A 20,750-nucleotide genomic window follows, 5' to 3' on the forward strand; every position below is an offset into this window, starting at 1 on the left:
AGTGCTAAGTCTAGGTCCAAGAGGCTTCTTAACAGCTCCTACCCCTAAGCCATAAGACTCCTGAACATCTAATCAAATGGCTATGCAGACTATTTGCATTCCCCCCCCCCTTCTACGCTGCTGCTACTCTCTGTTATTATTTACGCATAGTCACTTTAATAACTCTACCTACATGTACATATTACCTCAATTACCTCAACACCGGTGACTCATTGACTCTGTACCGGTACCCCTTTTATATAGCCTGTTATTTTACTGATGCTCTTTAATTATTTGTTACTTTTATCTTTTACTTTTTTTAGATATTTTCTTAAAACTGCATTGTTGGTTAAGGGCTTGTAAGTAAGCATTTCACTGTAAGGTCTACACCTGTTTTATTCAGTGCATGTGACAAATACAATTTGATGAGGTGCTCACCTAGAATGCATTTCAATTAACAGCTGTGCCTTGTTAATAGTTCATTTGTGGAATTTCTTTCCTTCTTTTAATGCGTTTGAGCCAATCAGCTGTGTTGTGACAAGGAAGGGGTGGTATATAGAAAATAGACCTATCTGGTAAAAGACCAAGTCCATATTATGGCAAGAACAGCTCAAATTAGCAAAGGGAAATGACAGTCCATCATTACTTTAAGACATGAAGGTCAGTCAATCTGGAAAATCTCAAGAACTTTCAAAGTTTCTTCAAGTGCAGTTGCAACAACCATCAAGCTCTATGATGAAACTAGTTCTCACAGACCCAGAGTTACCTCTTCTGCAGAGGATAAGTTCATTAGCGTTACCAGCCTCAGAAATTGCAGGCCAAATAAATGCTTCACAGAGACCAAGTAACAGACACATCTCAACATCAAATGTTCAGAGGAGACTGCGTGAATCAGACCATCATTGTCCAATTGCTGCAAAGAAACCACTACTAAAGGACATCAATGAGAATAAGAGACTTGCTTGGTCCAAGAAACACGAGCAATGAACATTAGACCGATGGAAATTTGTTCTTTCTTCTGATGAGTCCACATTTCCGATTTTTGGTTCAAACCGCCCTGGCTTTGTGAGATGCAGAGTAGGTGAACGGATGATCTCCGCATGTGTGGTTCCCACCGTGAAGCATGGAGGTGTGATGTGTGGGGGTGCTTTGCTGGTGACACTATCTGTGATTTATTTCGAATTCAAGGCACACTTAACAAGCATGGCTACCACAACATTCTGCAGCAAAACGCCATCCCATCTGGTTTGCGCTAAGTGGGACTATCATTTGTATTTCAACAGGACAATGACCCAACACATCTCCAGGCTGTGTAAGGGCTATTTGACCAAGAAGGACAGTGATGGAGTGCTGCATCAGATGGCCTGGCCTCCACAATCGCCCGACCTCAACCCAATTGAGATGGTTTGGGATGATTTAGACCGCAGAGTGGAGGAAAATCAGCCAACAAGTGCTCAGCATGTGGGAACTCCTTCAAGACTGTTGGAAAAGCATTCCAGTTGAAGCTGGTTAAGAGAATACCAAGAGTGTGCAAAGCTGTCAAGGCGAAGGGTAGCTACTTTGAAGAATCTAAAATATAAAATATATAAAATTGTTTCACACTTTTTTGGTTACTACTTGATTCCATATGTGTTATTTCATAGTTAATGTCTTCACTATTATTCTACAATGTAGAAAATAGTAAAAGTAAAGAAAACCCCCTGAATGAGTAGGAGTGTCTTTTGACTAATATTGTATATTCAAAAACTTTCAAATATTAATTGGTTGTTTGAGACCTGTAGTCTCAAAGAAAATAGTTGCCTTTTAGTTGAAACTCCTATATAAACTGTATTTGAATACTGAGTATTTGAAAAGGTGGTATTTTCAAATAAACTAGAAAATACAAACACTTTCTGCCAATTTCTGGTGTACAACAGTAGCTAGGATGGGGAGAAGTCTGTCTATAATAAAGCGCTGCTCTGCATTCTTAACAGCACTATCAACAAGGCAGGTCCTACAGGCAGTAGTTTTGTCGCACCTGGACTGCTGTTCAGTCGTGTGGTCAGGCTCGACAAAGAGGGACTTAGGAAAATTGCAATGGCTCAGAACATTTACATTACATTTACATTTAAGTCATTTAGCAGACGCTCTTATCCAGAGCGACTTACAAATTGGTGCATTCACCTTATGATATCCAGTGGAACAACCACTTTACAATAGTGCATCTAAATCTTTTAAGGGGGGGGGGTTAGAAGGATTACTTTATCCTATCCTAGGTATTCCTTAAAGAGGTGGGGTTTCAGGTGTCTCCGGAAGGTGGTGATTGACTCCGCTGTCCTGGCGTCGTGAGGGAGCTTGTTCCACCATTGGGGTGCCAGAGCAGCAAACAGTTTTGACTGGGCTGAGCGGGAACTGTGCTTCCTCAGAGGTAGGGAGGCGAGCAGGCCAGAGGTGGATGAACGCAGTGCCCTTGTTTGGGTGTAGGGCCTGATCAGAGCCTGAAGGTACGGAGATGCCGTTCCCCTCACAGCTCCGTAGGCAAGCACCATGGTCTTGTAGCGGATGCGAGCTTCAACTGGAAGCCAGTGGAGAGAGCGGAGGAGCGGGGTGACGTGAGAGAACTTGGGAAGGTTGAACACCAGACGGGCTGCGGCGTTCTGGATGAGTTTTAGGGGTTTAATGGCACAGGCAGGGAGCCCAGCCAACAGCGAGTTGCAGTAATCCAGACGGGAGATGACAAGTGCCTGGATTAGGACCTGCGCCGCTTCCTGTGTGAGGCAGGGTCGTACTCTTCGAATGTTGTAGAGCATGAACCTACAGGATCGGGTCACCACCTTGATGTTAGTGGAGAACGACAGGGTGTTGTCCAGGGTCACGCCAAGGTTCTTAGCGCTCTGGGAGGAGGACACAATGGAGTTGTCAACCGTGATGGCGAGATCATGGAACGGGCAGTCCTTCCCCGGGAGGAAGAGCAGCTCCGTCTTGCCGAGGTTCAGCTTGAGGTGGTGATCCGTCATCCACACTGATATGTCTGCCAGACCTGCAGAGATGCGATTCGCCACCTGGTTATCAGAAGGGGGAAAGGAGAAGATTAATTGTGTGTCGTCTGCATAGCAATAACAGGAGAGACCATGTGAGGATATGACAGAGCCAAGTGACTTGGTGTATAGCGAGAATAGGAGAGGGCCTAGAACAGAGCCCTGGGGGACACCAGTGGTGAGAGCACGTGGTGCGAAGACAGATTCTCGCCACGCCACCTGGTAGGAGCAACCTGTCAGGTAGGACGCAATCCAAGCGTGGGCCGCGCCGGAGATGCCCAACTCGGAGAGGGTGGAGAGGAGGATCTGATGCTTCACAGTATCAAAGGCAGCAGATAGGTCTAGAAGGATGAGAGCAGAGGAGAGAGAGTTAGCTTTAGCAGTGCGGCGAGCCTCCGTGACACAGAGAAGAGCACTCTCAGTTGAATGACCAGTCTTGAAACCTGACTGATTTGGATCAAGAAGGTCATTCTGAGAGAGATAGCAGGAGAGCTGGCCAAGGAGAGTTTTGGAGAGAAAAGAAAGAAGGGATACTGGTCTGTAGTTGTTGACATCGGAGGGATCGAGTGTAGGTTTTTTCAGAAGGGGTGCAACTCTCGCTCTCTTGAAGACGGAAGGGACGTAGCAAGCGGTCAAGGATGAGTTGATGAGCGAGGTGAGGTAAGGGAGAAGTCTCCGGAAATGGTCTGGAGAAGAGAGGAGGGGATAGGGTCAAGCGGGCAGGTTGTTGGGCGGCCGGCCGTCACATGACGCGAGATTTCATCTGGAGAGAGAGGGGAGAAAGAGGTCAAAGCACGGGGTAGGGCAGTGTGAGCAGGACCAGCGGTGTCGTTTGACTTAGCAAACGAGGATCGGATGTCGTCGACCTTCTTTTCAAAGTGGTTGACGAAGTCATCCGCAGAGAGGGAGGAGGGGGGAGGGGGAGGAGGATTCAGGAGGGAGGAGAAGGTGGCAAAGAGCTTCCTAGGGTTAGAGGCAGTTGCTTGGAATTTAGAGTGGTAGAAAGTGGCTTTAGCAGCAGAGACAGAAGAGGAAAATGTAGAGAGGAGGGAGTGAAAGGATGCCAGGTCCGCAGGGAGGCGAGTCTTCCTCCATTTCCGCTCGGCTGCCCGGAGCCCTGTTCTGTGAGCTCGCAATGAGTCGTCGAGCCACGGAGCAGGAGGGGAGGACCGAGCCGGCCTGGAGGATAGGGGACATAGAGAGTCAAAGGATGCAGAAAGGGAGGAGAGGAGGGTTGAGGAGGCAGAATCAGGAGATAGGTTGGAGAAGGTTTGAGCAGAGGGAAGAGATGATAGGATGGAATAGGAGAGAGTAGCGGGAGAGAGAGAGCGAAGGTTGGGACGGCGCAATACCATCCTAGTAGGGGCAGAGTGAGAAGTGTTGGATGAGAGCGAGAGGGAAAAGGATACAAGGTAGTGGTCGGAGACTTGGAGGGGAGTTGCAATGAGATTAGTGGAAGAACAGCATCTAGTAAAGATGAGGTCAAGTTTATTGCCTGCCTTGTGAACAGGGCAGTAAGGTTGGCCCTTGGATGTACACAGAGAGCTAACATTAATGATATACATGTCAATCTCTCCTGGCTGAAAGTTGAGGAGAGATTGACTTCATCACTACTTGTATTTGTGAGAGGTATTGACATGTTGAATGCACTGAGCTGTCTGTTTGAACTAATGGCACACAGCTCAGACACACATGCATACCCCACAAGACATGCCACCAGAGGTCTCTTCACAGTCCCCAAGTCCAGAACAGACAATGGGAGACACACAGTCCTACATAGAGCCATGACTACATCGAACTCTTTTCCACATCAAAGTAACTCATGCCAGCAGTAAAATTTGATTTTAAAAACATATAAAAATACACCTTATGGAACAGCAGGGACTGTGAAATAACACAAACATGGACAAATTCATACAAACACACAATGACATACACACTATAGACACATGTACACATGGATTTTGTGTTATAGATAAGTGGTAGTAGAGTAGAGGCCTGAGGGCACACACTTAATATGTTGTGAAATCTGTTATGAATGTATTGTAATGTTTTTCAAATGTATAACTGCCTTAACTTGGCTGGACCCTGCTTGGCAGCAGCTAATGGGGATCCAGAATAAATACAAATACAAATCTCCTCATTCCCATTCCCTCTGTCATGTATTCTCAAAATCCCTCTCTCCTCTCCTCCACTCTCCTCTTTCCTTCCTCCTTCTCTCCTTTCCTCTTTCATCAGCTCCACTGTAGTCCAGTAAGTAAGGAGAAAAGCAGCGGTATATATTTAAAAAAGTATTCCTTACCCAAGGACACTTCAACAGGTGACTATCCCAGGAAAATAAAGAAAAGGAGAAGTCTGTGTCTGCATTGATCTGAATTTATTTTCAGGATAAAGGCACATTTATCTTTATTTCCCTGGATAGTCAAATGTTGAAGTGTTTTTAGGTAAGGCATATGTTTTTGCATTAACAAGTCTTAGAGTTAATTACCTGATTCCCTTTTTTGTTCAAGGTGGGCTGAAGTGTGTTTGGGTTAGCTTTCATTCCAGTGGTACATATCCTCAGTGGAGTGAATGTTTAGTGAGGCCAGATTCACACAGGATTATTTCCCTGTGACTCACACCTAATTTAAACAAGTCCAAGTCACTGGTTGGAGCTTCAGAGCCAGAGGAGCATACAAGGCAGAGCCCTGCTCATCTGCAATCCACTCAGCTGGGGCATAGAGAGGGAGAGAGACCCTTGGCCCTGGTGCCGAGGTCAACACATAGCTCAGAGACACCAAGTCCAGCCCACAAAGACCTGGTGTGTGTGTGTGTGTGTGTGTGTGTGTGTGTGTGTGTGTGTGTGTGTGTGTGTGTGTTGGTCAGACTGGTAACAGTTTTTCTTGGATTTAGCTTAATGCAACAGTCTGTTTGGATGACATTAAAGCAGCCCATATGTACGGCAGCTGAGACAAGGTGACAGTATTGGACTGAATGGTGTAGATTGGCTCAGACAGTGAAAGAAATGTTGGGACCGTTAACATTCTGTTAGCACAAGGTAGAAATGCTGTGTGTGCTTGTGAATGGATAATTTCTCTCTTTCTCTCTGTCTCTCTCTTTCACTTTCTCTCTCTAGTTCAGTCAGGGGAGAACTCTCGTTGTTCTGTTTCTCCTGCCTCAGCCTTTGCTATTGCTACAGCTGCAGCAGGACATGGCTCTCCCCCAGGTACACATTCACACACACACACACACACACACACACACACACACACACACACACACAAGCAAGCACACTAATTGTTCTCCTCTCTCCACCAGTGTTTAATAACTCAGAGAGGACATGTGATAAGGAGTTTATCATCAGAAGAGCTGCTACTAACAGAGTCCTCAACGTACTTCGACACTGGGTCTCAAAACACTCCCAGGTCTGTACACACTGTGTATGTACAGTACCTTTGGAAAGTATTCAGACCCCTTGACACATTTTGTTAGGTTTCAGCCTTATTAAAAAAAAATAAAAATAAATAATCAATCTACACATAATACCCCATAATGACAAAGTAAAAACTGGTTTCATAAATGTTTGCACCCGAAAAATATATGTCACATTTACATAAGTATTCAGACCCCTTACTTAGTACTTTGTTGAAGCATCTTTGGCAGCGATTACAGCCTCGATACTTTTTGGGTATCACACTACAGTGCCTTGCAAAAGTATTCACCCCCTTGGCATTTTTTTCTATTTTGTTTCATTGCAACCTGTAATTTAAATTGATTTTTATTTGAATTTCATGTAGTGGACATACACAAAATAGTCCAAATTGGTGAAGTGAAATGAAAGAAAATAACGTATTTCAAAAATAAATAAAAAACAGCAAAGTGTTGTGTGCATATGTATTCACCCCCTTTGCTATATGAAGCCCCTAAAAAAGATATGGTGCAACCAATTACCTTCAGAAGTCACATAATTCGTTAAATAAAGTCCACCCGTGTGCAATCTAAGTGTCACATGATCTGTCACATGATCTCAGTATAGGAACACCTGTTCTGAAAGGCCCCAGAGTCTGCAACACCACTAAGCAAGGGGCAACACCAAGCAAGCAGCACTATGAAGACCAAGGAGCTCTCCAAACAGGTCAGGGTCAAAGTTGTGGAGAAGTGCAGGTCAGAGTTGTGTTATAAAAAGTATCTGAAACTTTGAACATCCCACAGAGCACCATTAAATCCATTATAAAAAAATGGAAAGAATATGGCACCACAACAAACCTGCCAAGTGAGGGCCACCCACCAAAACTCACAGACCATGCAAGGAGGTCATTAATCAGAGAGGAAACAAAGAGACCAAAGATAACCCTGAAGGAACTGCAAAGATCCACAGCGGAGATTGGAGTATCCGTCCAAAGGACCACTTTAAGCCGTACACTCCACAGAGCTGGGCTTTACGGAAGAGTGGCCAGAAAAAAGCCATTACTTAAAGAAAAAAATAAGCAAACACGTTTGGTGTTCGCCAAAAGGCATGTGGGAGACTCCCCAAACATATGGATGAAGGTACTCTTCTTTCAAAATTGAGCTTTTTGGCCATCAAGGAAAATGCTATGTCTGGCGCAAACCCAACACCTCTCGTCACCCTGAGAGCACCATCCCCACAGTGAAGCATGGTGGTGGCAGCATCATGCTGTGGGGATGTTTTTCCTCGGCAGGGACTGGGAAACTGGTCAGAATTGAAGGAATGATGGATGCCGCTAAATACAGGGAAATTCTTCAGGGAAACCTGTTTCAGTCTTCCAGAGATTTGAGACTGGGATGGTGGTTCACCTTCCAGCAGGACAATGACCCTAAGCAACACTCAAGTGGTTTATGGGGAAACATTTAAATGTCTTGGAATGGCCTAGTCAAAGCCCAGACCTCAATCCAATTGAGTATGACTTGAAGATTGCTGTACACCAGCGGAACCCATCCAAAATCAATTTTAATTCCAGGTTGTAAGGCAACAACATAGGAAAAATGCCAAGGAAGGGGGGTGAATACTTTTGCAAGCCACTGTACAACCTTGGCACACCTGTATTTGGGGAGTTTCTCCCATTCCTCTCTGCAGATCCTCTCAAGCTCTATCAGGTTGGATGGGGAGCATTGCTGCACAGCTATTTTCAGGTCTCTCCAGAGATGTTTGATCAGGTTCAAGTCTGGGTCCTGTCTGGGCCACTAAAGGACATTCAGAGACTTGTCCCGAAGCCACTCCTGTGTTGTCTTGGCTGCGTGCTTAGGGTCGTTGTCCTGTTGGAAGGTGAACCTTTGCCCCAGTCTGAGGTCCTGAGCGCTCTGGAACAGGTTTTCATCAAGGATCTCTCTGTACTTTGCTCCGTTTATTTTTCCCTCAATCCTGACTAGTCTCTCAGTCCCTGCCGCTGGAAAACATCCCCACAGCACGATGCTGCTACCACCATGCTTCACCGTAGGGAGAGTGCCAGGTTTCCTCCAGACGTGGCGCTTGGCTTTCAGGCCAAAGAGTTCCATCTTGACTTCATCAGACCAGAGAATCTTGTTTCTCATGGTCTCAGAGTCCTTTAGGTGCCTTTTGGCAAACTCCAAGCGTGCTGTCGTGTGCCTTTTACTGAGGAGTGGCTTCCGTCTGGCCACTCTACCATGAAGTCCTGATTTTTGAAGTGTTGCAGAGATGGTTGTCCTTCTGGAAGGTTCTCCCCTCTCCACAGAGGAACTTTAGAGCTCTGTCAGAGTGACCATCTGGTTCTTGGTCACCTCCCTGACCAATGCCCTTCTCCCCCGAATTCTCAGACAATTCCTTCGACCTCATTACTCGGTTTTTGCTCTGATATGTACTGTCAACTGTGGGAACTTATATAGACAGATGTGTGCCTTTCCAAGTCAAGTCCAATTAATTTAATTTACCACAGGTGGACTCCAATCAAGTTGTCATAACATCTCAAGGATGATAAATGGAAACAGGATGCACCTGAGCTAAATTTGGAGTCTCATAGCAAAGGGTCTGAATACTTATGTAAATTAGGTATTTGTGTTTTTTATTTGTAATAAATTTGTAAACGTTTCTAAAAATCTGTTTTTGCTTCATCATTATGGGGTATTGTGTGTAGATTGAGGATTCTTCAAAAAAATCAATATTTGAATAAAGCTGAAAAAGTAAAGGGGTCTGAATACTTTCCCGAATGCGCTGTATCCTCCAAACAACGGCTTCTCGGGCAATATCTCTTAAGGTGTGTGTGTGTGTGTGTGTGTGTGTGTGTGTGTGTGTGTGTGTGTGTTGTTTAGGACTTTGAGATGAACAGTGAGTTGAAGATGGGAGTGATCTGTCTACTAGAGGAGATACTCAGAGATCCAGATCTATTGCCACAGGAGAGAAAAGCTACTGTTAATATACTAAGGTACACACAAACATGCAGGCATGCACAAACACACACACTCAAATATGAACGCGTACACACACGTACACACAAGCAGCTACTGGCCACATACACTATATATACAAAAGTATGTGGACACACCCCTTCAAATTAGTGGATTTGGCTATTTCAGCCACACCCGTTGCTGACAGGTGTATAAAATCAAGCACACAGCCATGCAATCTCCATAGACAAACACTGGCAGTAGAATGGCCTTACTGAAGAGCTCACTGACTTTCAACGTGGCACCGTCATAGGATGCCACCTTTCCAACAAGTCAGTTCATCAAATTTCTGCCCTGCTAGAGCTGCCCGGTCAACTGTAAGTGCTGTTCATGTGAAGTGGAAATGTCTAGGAGCCACAATGGCTCAGCCACGAAGTGGTAGGCCACACAAACTATCAAAACAGGACCGTCAAGTCCTAAAGAGCATAGCACGTAACAATATTCTGTCCTCAGTTGCAACACTCACTACCGAGTTCCAAACTGCCTCTGGAAGCAACATTAGCACAATAACTGATATTGGGAGCTTTATGAAATGGGTTTCCATGGCCGAGCAGCCGCACACAAGCCTAAGATTACCATGCGCAATGCCAAGCTTCAGCTGGAGTGGTGTAAAGCTTGCCGCCATTGGACTCTGGAGCAGTGGAAACGCATTCTCTGGAGTGATGAATCACTCTTCACCATCTGGCAGTCAGACGGACAAATCTGGGTTTGGGGGATGGCAGGAGAACGCTACCTGCCCCAATGCATAACTGTAAGTTTGGTGGAGAAGGAATAATGGTCTGGGGCTGAGTTTCACAGTTTGGGCTAGGCCCCTTAGCCCGAATGCTACAGCATACAATGACATTCTAGATGATTCTGTGCTTTTAACTTTGTGGCAACAGTTTGGGGAAGGCCCTTTCCTGTTTCAGCATGACAATGCCACAATGCATAAAACAAGGTCAATACAGAAATGCTTTGTCGATATCAGTGTGGAAGAACTTGACTGGCCTGCACAGAACCCTGACCTCAACCCCATTGAACACCTTTGGGATGAATTGGAACGCCGACTGTGAGTCAGGACTAATCGTCCAACATCAGTGCTCAACCTCACTAATGCTCTTGTGGCTGAATGGAAGCAAGTTCCCGCAACAATGTTCCAACATCTAGTGGAGTACCTTCCCAGAAGAGTGGAGGCTGGTGTATCAGCATAAGGGGACAAACTTGCTGTTAATAGGACTGGGATCGGATGCCTGTCATTGGTTTCATGACTGTCTAAAGGATAGAAGTCAGGCTGTTAGAGTTGACGGCATCCAGTCAGAGCCATTGGAGTTGGTTAAAGGGGTCCCACAAGGTTCTATACTTGGTCCATTACTGTTCACTCTCTACATAAACAATATCGGCGATGAGATAAGGAAGTGTAAAATTCATCAATATGCTAATGACACTGTCATGTACTCTATCGCTTCAACGGCTGACCTAGCATTATCACTATTGGAGTGAGATTTTAAGATATTACAAGGGTCTTTTATACAGCTGAAACTTGTTGTAAATGCAAAGAAAACACATTATGATTTTTAATAGATTCAAAAAGTTGGTTGAAAATACACTTGCACTTACGAGCTTAGATGGCTCTCGAATTAATCCGGTCTCTGCATATAAATACTAAGGGATATGATGATAAACTCTTTTAAAATGCATGTTGACGAACATTGTAAACGGCTAAAAATCAAGCTAGGCTTCCTCTATAGAAACAGGACATGTTTGTCCTCTACCAATAGAAGACAAATTGTGCAAGCTACTTTTATATCTGTTATAGATTATGGGGATATTATCTACATACTTTTTGAATATATTAAAAATCATAAAATGTGTTTTCTTTGCATTTAAAACAAGTTTCAGCTGTATAAAAGACTCTTAAAATCTTAAAATCTGTCTCCAATAGTGATAATGCTTGGTCAGCCGTTGAAGCGATAGAGTACATGACAGTGTTATCAGCATATAGATTAATGTTACACTTCCTTATCTCATCACCGATATTGTTTATGTAGAGAGTGAACAGTAATGGACCAAGTATAGAACCTTGTGGGACCCCTTTAACCAACTCCAATGGCTCCGACTGGATGCCGTCGACTCTAACAGCCTGACTTCTATCCTTTAGATAGTCATGAAACCAACGACAGGCATCCGATCCCAGTCCACTTAGTCATTATCAGCCTATTATTCAGGTTAAACATTAACATTTTAAATGTATGACAGCAGCCTGGACAATTACACATGTTATGTACTTGGTAGAGGTATAGATCAATCATCTAGTTTTATGATTAGTATTGACCAATCAGGTGAAATGTTTCTGCAGTACCCTTTCTCTGGATGAGCAGGAAGCAGATGCCCAGCTGAGGATAGAAGACATCCTTCAGATGGTGAGAAAACTACACTATCCAGCAACCCCTCTCATTTACTCACAAACCTCTCTAGCTAAGACATGGGGTGTATTCATTAGTGCACACCGTAGTAAAACAGAACACATTTTGCAACGAAAACAAGCCTTTCTTACTGGACAAGTTCATGTTAGTCCCTAACCATATTGTCCCATTTGATTCTGATTGTTTCCTAGTGAATGGTTCCTAGTGCCCTGTGCATCACCAAATATGAGCTGATCATTGTAGTTAGGACATTCCTCCTTTCTCATTCACCTTAGCCCTGGTGAACTCTGCCACATTTGTACGGAACTGATACCTCTTCTGAATTTGCCAGAAAAGCAGCCCCCTGCTACACTTCATCTTGGTAAGAGTGTCCACACTCCCCAGATAATCAACCCCTGATAAGTCCCCTCCAAACCCTTAGCACCATCCAGTAGAGAGACGCCAGTCATAGTTCTGTCCTACCTCATCCTATCCCTCTCTCCATCAATCACGTCACTCACCTTCCTCATATTTATTTAACCTTTATTTAATTAAGCAAGTCAGTTAAGAAAAAAGTATTATTTACAATGACGGCCTACCCCGGCCAAACCCGAACCCGGACGACCTTATAATGTACAGTAAAAGGAGACCTGTGATTGGCTTAGTTAGCTATATTTTAGAAGTTTTAGTCTTTGATCAGACAGGTTAACTAAATAAATAAGTGAATTGTTCGCCTCACAGTTATCCAAGATTCCTACAATTGTTTACAGTTAGTTAGCAATTGCTTCTACACTATTTTGCTAGGTACAATAGCGCTGACGTGTCAATAATAACCTGTCGCAAAAATGACTGATATTTTTGCTCCCCTCTCCCTCCACTGGATGGGAAACTGCCCTCATGTCTGTCTGCAAACTGATCTGTTCACTTACACATTAAGGGTGGGTTGCATCAAAATGGATTAACTCTTAAACTGGGTTAAATCAAGGTTTAACTATTAACCTGTCTGGGCCAGTGGGACGCCTGCGTCCCACCCTAATCAACAGCCAGTGGAATCGCGTCGCGCTAAATGCAAAACCTCAAATGCTATAACTTCAATTTCTCAAACATATGACTATTTACCCACCGTTTTATAGATACACCTCTCCTGAATCGAACCACGTTGTCCGATTTCAAAAAGGCTTTACAGCAAAAGCAAAACATTAGATTCTGTCAGCAGAGTACCCAGCCAGAAATAATCACACAGCCATTTTCAAAGCAACTAGCATGCATCACAAATACCCAAAACACAGCTAAATGCAGCACTAACCTTTGACAACCTTCATCAGATGACACTCCTAGGACATCATGTTACACAACACATGCATTTTTTGTTCGATAAAGTTCATATTTATATATAAAAACAGCATTTTACATCGGCGCATGACGTTCAGAAAATCTTTTCCCTCAAATGCTTCCGATGATCAGCGCTACAATTTACAAAATTACTATTCGAAAACATTGTTAAAATGTAATATTGTCATTCAAAGACTTATAGATTAACATGTCTTGAATGCCATCTCTTTGCCAGATTTAAAAAGAACTTTACTGGGAAATCACACTTTGCAATAAACGACGTGGTATGCCCAGAAAAAAAGTCTAGGCTATAAATGTTGGCGCCATCTTGGAACGATCAACCATCAAAAATACTATTGTAAATAATCCCTTACCTTTGATTATCTTTATCAGAAGGAACTTCTAGGGATCCCAGGTCCATAACAAATGTAGTTTTGTTCAAAATTTTTTATAATTTATGTCCCAATAGTGTTAGCGTGCTCCGAAGGCTAGTGAAAATGTACCGTGTGCGTCTGACTTGTCGTCAGGAATGAGCAAAAAAATATATATTTAAGTTTGTTCAAACATGTCAAACGTTGTATAACATAAATCTTTAGGGGCTTTTTCAACCAGGGCTTCAATAATATTCCATTGGGACGGTTGCATTGTCTTTCAAAACGTTTCGAAAAGGGAGAGTACCCATGGGCGCTGACGTCACAATGGTAATGGCCCATCCCCTGTGATCAAGGTAAACATCCTCTCTTTCAGTCAATTTTGATAGTAGGAGGCTCAAACCACTTTGTAAAGACTGGGGACATCTAGTGGAAGCCAGTTTCAGGGTCTTGGCAATCTTCTTATAGCCCAGGCCATCTTTATGTAGAGCAACAATTCTTTTTTTCGGATCCTCAGAGAGTTCTTTGCCATGAGGTGCCATGTTGAACTTTCAGTGACCAGTCAGTATGAGGGAGTGTGAGAGCGATGACACCAAATTTAACACACCTGCTCCCCATTCACACCTGAGACCTTGTAACACTAACGAGTCACATGACACCGGGGAGGGAAAATGGCTAATTAGGCCCAATTTGGACATTTTTACTTCGGGGTGTACTCACTGTTGTTGCCAGCGGTTTAGACATTAATGGCTGTGTGTTGTGTTATTTTGAGGGGACAGCAAATTTACACTGTTAAACTAGCTGTACACTCACTACTTTACATTGTAGCAAAGTGTCATTTCTTCAGTGTTGTCACATGAAAAGATATACTCAAATATTTACAGAATGTGAGGGGTGTACTCACTTGTGAGATACTGTGTGATTATATATATATATATCTCCCTGGTCTAGTTCAACCCTAATGCTCTTAGAACATATCAGCTACTGGACTCATCTCCTCACCAGTACAAACCTTGTCATTGGCTCTCAGTCTGAAGCACACTGGTCTCTGTCGTGTATAGATCAACAGAGAGAGAGAGAACATTAGCAGATTAGAGGACTTTTCAATTGGACTGCTGTTGAAATGGATACTTAACCCGGATTTGTCATTAGCCAGTTATAGCAGCTGTATTAGGCACTAATGCACGGTATGGGATATGGAATCATGGACGTTATCCCTGATCATAGTGTTTCATATATAAATAACTACCAGTGGGAGAGAGAGAAGGAGAGAGAGAGAGAGAGAGGGGAGAGAGAGAGAGAGAGAGAGAGAGAGAGAGAGAGAGAGAGAGAGAGAGAGAGAGAGAGAGAATAGTTAGTGTCCTCAGGGGTAGATCTCAGGGTCTCTTGGGGCATCGTATTCGCTGTATCAGCGGTCTCAATCACTCCTCACTTTTGCATCCCTTTCTTCACTCAATCTCGTCCTTCACTTTCTCCACTCGTCTGTCGTCCTCTCATCTGCGTTGATCAAAAGCACGGCTGCCGTCATGGGTTCCAGGCCACGTACATGATGAAGAGAAGCGCTTGGCGTGCCACTGTACCTGATGAAGCGCTCTGTCTCTCTGTGCCTGGCGATTTGTTAAAGGTACATCTCTGATAAAAAAGGTCTTCAACCTCTGGATGGTTATGAAAACACACTTACTCCGATGAACGTTGAGTGTGATTCAGTGAGACTTGACTTTAAAGCACTGTATGATGTTCAGTGTCTTGGTTAAGCTGCTGTAATATGACTAAAGCAGAACCAGTCTTTCTGGCGACAACTTAGTCCTCCTGGCCCTTATAATATTTTTTGTTAACCACCATCCCTCCTCAGTCTTGACTTTACATCAGGGCTGTTTTCAAGCAGCCACTTTCTGAGGATGTTTCAGTTTAGACTCTCAATCACAGACCGGATGAAGCAAAATTGGTGTCCTGCGCTGAAGTGAAATCGCTTGTCTTATTTCGTCACGTTGAGCAACTGGACCTGACAGAAACAAGTTTTCCCGAAAAGCTTTTACTGTCCGTCGTAAAACACTTCTTCGGGCTTCCAAAAATTATGGATTAGCATATTCTCTGGGGATTGGTTGATTGTGGATGCGTTACATTAATAAGGCCCTATCTGTAAGATGTTTCAGCAGAACGATAGATGGCTCTATTTTTTGCCACCTTGTGAAAACTGCAATACATCTTCATTTTAACGGGCCGCTATAAATGTCACCCTGTAGATATTTTCTTAATGAAAACATCACCCTGTGTCCAAATGTTTGAAGTGATATCCACACATCAGATTTCAGTTTCCTGTCAGGATTTGTCTCAGGGTTTTGACTGCCATATGAGTTCTGTTATACTCACAGACACCATTCAAACAGTTTTAGAAACTTTAGGGTGTTTTCTATCCAAATGAAACAATTATATGCATATTATAGTTACTGGGCAGGAGTAGTAACCAGATTAAATCGGGTACGTTTTTTTATCCGGCCGTGCAAATACTGCCCCGTAACCCTGCCAGGTTGTTGTTGCACAAAACTTTAAACCTAGTTTTAAATGATTACTATACTGAACAAAAATATACACGCAACATTCAACAATTTCAAAGATTTTGCTGAGTTACAGTTCATATAAGTAAATCAGTCAACTGAAATAAATTAATTAGGCCCTAATCTGTGGATTTCACATGACTGGGCAGGGGCACAGCCATGGGTGGGACTGAGAGGGCATAGGTCCACCCACTGGGGAGCCAGGCCGACCCACTGGGGAGCCAGACCCAGCCAATCAGAATGAGTTTCCCCTCCCTCCTCTGACGATCCCACAGGTGAGAAGCCGGATGTGGAGGTCCTGGGCTGGCATGGTTACACGTGGTCTCCGTTTATGAAGCCAGTTGGACGTACTGCCAAATTCTCTAAAACGATGTTGGCGGCTTATGGTAGAGAAATAAACATTACATTCTCTGGCAACAGCTCTGGTGGACATTCCTGCAGTCAGCATGCCAATTGCATGCTCACTCAAAACGTGAGACATCTGTGGCATTGTGTTGTGTGACAAAAACTTGTATTGTTCCCAGCACAAGGTGCCCCTGTGTAATGATCATGCTGTTTAATCAGCTTCTTGATATGCCACACCTCTCTCTCGCATAATTATCTTGACAAAGGATAAAATGCTCACTAACAGGGATGTAAAGAAATTTGTGCACAACATTTTTGGGATCTTTTATTTCAACTCATAAAACAAGGGACCAGCACTTTACATGTCTTTATATTCAGTGTTCAGTGTAGTTAAATTGAATCCTTCTTCTAAACCAAATTTAGACTTTAAACCAATATTTGGTTTATTTGCTCCATTGTTTTAAAATCAAATTGAAATGTAGTTTAGGGATTAGATCTAAACTGCCTAAATCTAAACTGCCACTGGATGAGGTCTGACGCCCTCTGTTGGCATTTTCTAAGCAACACATATATTGAAAATGACCTTTATTAACTATAAGTCCTACAAACATATGTTTAGTACTGTTAGAAAGGTAAAAACCGTGGGATTCAGGAACAACATGACAATTACAGAACCAGTGCATCAGCAGGAAAAATTTATAAATAAATATTTGTAAAAATTATTTGTGGGGTGGGGGTTGGGTTCCCGAATTGTAACGTAAACTCAAGTAGGGGAATAAGAGATTTGAAAGTCTAGGTTTGAAATAAAATATGTCACTAAATACCATTTCGAAAGGATACAAAAAAAGCGGACGTTTTAAAAGCACAGGGCTTGTGCAACGTGATTTTTCATCTTACAGGTATGATATGACACTTTATGACATTACCAGCACTAAGATTTGAGCTAGATTTCCAAAAAGACAAGTGCTGTAGCTTTCAAATGATATGTCACTTTCTATTTTTTGACTGAAAATGACCCAGTAGGAACCACTTAGGCTAAGCGCTGCAGAACCGGTACTGGGTCCAAAAGAACAGCTCAGTTTAACAGGTTTTAATTTAATCAAATGTCAGTGTATGTGCTTTATTTTCATTGTGATTAACAAATTTTAACTCCTGTGGCTTATCAAGTTTGTAAAACTCAACTAGCCAGCTTACTAATTTGACAAAAAAGTGCAATTAATTTCACCATTGGCCCTAAGTGAACACTGACTTTGATATCTAGCAAGCGAGCAATGATTAGTGCTGATTTGTATCCATAGAAATAGAATAAGATCACATTTATATGGTGAAGCCATTATGACACGTGTCACTAGTCATAGGGGCTTACAGTTGCGTCACAAATCACCTAGCAACCGCACCAGTCACCATGTTGGAAGACCAAAGTCAGTCTGTTGGAAGTTCTCCAATCGTCCACATGGCTGGCTGCATTTTGCTACCACCGAAACTTCGGGAAGATTGCAAATGATTTCATTTTTCTAAGGAGCCAGAAAATGGAGGCAGTGGGAACCCCTTTTCAAGTAAGTAAATATATTTTGAAATGATCAAAAACAATGTATTAACGTAAACTCACTCACTTTTGTACATCGCCTTGGTCGGTACAATTTTTTGTACGTTTATTTTAGCGCCCCAAAAACGTAATACTTCCAGATCAACTGTAATGTCAATACCATTGTAAAGCACAATTTCTCCCCTTTCCAACAAAATTAATGACATGCCCTCCACGCTGCCCGTTTCTGCATAATTCAAGAAGGCAATGAGCTACGTCGGGTCTTTTTAAAAATGGCGGGTGGGGAAGCGAAACTAATGCGTGATAGTGAGAATGAGAGGAGATGTGTGGGAAAACGGCTTTTTTTCACTCGACCTGTCCAACTTATCACCTTATCGCCTGTAAAATATAAATAAAACACTATAAAGAGTTTATATAATGTGTCATTACATACCTATTTGAAGGTTTGTGTCGAATTTTAATCGGGTTTTTAGGGCGGTGCAAAAGTGATCTTCAGAAGTAAACAGCGGCTTTAAGATTCATGGTTGCTTACAGTGATGACGCAAAAAAATGACTAGGTATCCCCCCTTACCCCCGTCACTGTCCATTTCTTGTTTTTAAACGATGAGAGAAGTGCTACACCTGGTGGAGAGAGATTGTAAGACAGAAATAGTTGCTTTATGTGTGCTGTACGTTACGGCATGACACGTCACGATGTAACGGAGGGTCCGTTTTTTCAACTTTCCTCCAATACTATAGAGCCATTACCATGTCGGTCAATGCTTGAATAGAAACGTAGTTCACACCCCAGATTTTGAAGTCAACACAGTCGCTACAGTCCCATTAGTTTTCTTTATAGCCTCGTTTGAATGTCGCGGTTGCGCACATTTGAACGGAATGGGGTGAGTTTACGTTATTAACTAGCTAGCTTGATACAGAACCTTAGTGTGCAGGCTAACTCAAATGAGCTGCTAATGTAATGTTAGCTAACATTACATACCGTATAGCTGGCTAAGTGGATACAATTTCACCAGTTTTGCTAACTTGATATTAGCTAGTCAGCTAGCTATCTTGATGTATTTATCATTCTAAGTCTAAATGCAGTTGTAGCTAGGTAGCTAGCTAACAGCCATGGAAGAGGGTGAATGGATTAGCTAGCAGTTCAAGCTTTCAGAAGGGAGAGTAGGCTACTCTGGATAGGGCAGGTACCTTTGTGGAAGGACATTATGAAAATATTCTCCAGTTCCAGTCCCTAGTGAGAAAAACTGAGGACAGAGAGTTATAACAACATAATATTCAGTGCTGTCTAATTTGTGTAATGCAGTCTGTTTCTTTTGTGATGATTTCTGTCCTCTGATACAGAGAGATGTAAAACCCTGTCTGCAGATGAAGAGATCCCAATGAATGTCCCAAGAGAATAATTGTATACCATAGATTTTATGTTAGCACATTTTGTGAACAAAAATACAGTTTAAGTCACTGTCTCACTGACTCGTTGTCAACTGCATTTATTTTCAGCAAACTTAAACCCTTTACAATGAAGATCTGTGAAGTTATTTGGATTTTTACTCATTATCTTTGAACAACAGGGTCCTCAAAAAGAGATGTTTCTTTTTTTGCTGAGTTTATAAACCTATTAGAAATGGAACAGGCCAACCCTGCTGGGTGTGCATGCTTCTGTTCCAGCCCAGCACTAACACACCTGATTCAATGTATCAAACCTAATTAGTTAATAATCAAGTATTGCTGGGCTGGAACAGATGTCTGCACCCCCCGTAGGTCAGGGATCAGTGGAGTGGATTGTTCTAAGCTTGTGGCTGTCTTGAACCCTACTGTTTGTTGTTATCAATCTTCCCTGCGACCTTCCCTGTCTGGATCTGCGAGGAGTAACAGCGTAACCTGTTGTTACCATGACAAAGAGATGCGATTCGCCACCTGGTTATCAGAAGGGGGAAAGGAGAAGATTAATTGTGTGTCGTCTGCGTAGCAATGATAGGAGAGACCATGTGAGGATATGACAGAGCCAAGTGACTTGGTGTATAGCGAGAATAGGAGAGAACCTAGAACTGAGCCCTGGGAGACACCAGTGGTGAGAGCACGTGGTGCGGAGACAGATTCTCGCCACACCACCTGGTAGGAGTGACCTGTCAGGTAGGACGCAATCCAAGAATGAGCCGTGCCGGAGATGCCCAACTCGGAGAGGGTGGAGAGGAGGATCTGATGGTTCACAGTATCAAAGGCAGCAGATAGGTCTAGAAGGATGAGAGAGAGTTAGCTTTAGCAGTGCGGAGAGCCTCCGTGACACAGAGAAGAGAAGTCTCAGTTGAATGATCAGTCTTGAAACCTGACTGATTTGGATCAAGAAGAGAGATAGCAAGAGAGCTGGCCAAGGACGGCACGCTCAAGAGTTTTGGACATCGGAGGAATCGAGTGTAGGTTTTTTGAGAAGGGGTGCAACTCTCGCTCTCTTGAAGACGGAAGGGACGTAGCCAGCGGTCAAGGATGAGTTGATGAGCGAGGTGAGGTAAGGGAGAAGGTCTCCAGAAATGGTCTGGAGAAGGGAGGAGGGGATAGGTTCAAGCGGGCAGGTTGTTGGGGGGCCAGCCGTCACAAGTCGCAAGATTTCATCTGGAGAGAGAGGGGAGAAAGAGGTCAAAGCATAGGGTAGGGCAATGTGAGCAGGACCAGCAGTGTCGTTTGACTTAACAAACGAGGATCGGATGTCGTCAACCTTCTTTTCAAAATGGTTGACGAAGTCATCCGCAGAGAGGGAGGAGGGGGGAGGAGGATTCAGGAGGGAGGAGACAGTGGCAAAGAGCTTCCTAATGTTAGAGGCAGATGCTTGG

At 43.4% G+C, this 20,750-nt stretch overlaps 1 protein-coding gene across 1 annotated transcript in view; it reads left to right on the top strand.

The window, feature by feature from the left end:
• Positions 1 to 20,750, top strand: part of LOC106591265 (ras-specific guanine nucleotide-releasing factor 2) — a 66,077-nt gene that overhangs the window by 7,341 nt on the left and 37,986 nt on the right. The window contains exons 2-5 of the mRNA XM_045711557.1: positions 6,094 to 6,201; positions 6,294 to 6,400; positions 9,261 to 9,373; positions 11,731 to 11,794. Coding sequence (XP_045567513.1) covers positions 6,094 to 6,201; positions 6,294 to 6,400; positions 9,261 to 9,373; positions 11,731 to 11,794 — 392 coding nt within the window. The remainder of the gene's footprint in view (positions 1 to 6,093; positions 6,202 to 6,293; positions 6,401 to 9,260; positions 9,374 to 11,730; positions 11,795 to 20,750) is intronic.

Source organism: Salmo salar, unplaced genomic scaffold (assembly GCF_905237065.1).
Source record: "Salmo salar unplaced genomic scaffold, Ssal_v3.1, whole genome shotgun sequence".
Classification (NCBI taxonomy): Eukaryota; Metazoa; Chordata; class Actinopteri; order Salmoniformes; family Salmonidae; genus Salmo; species Salmo salar.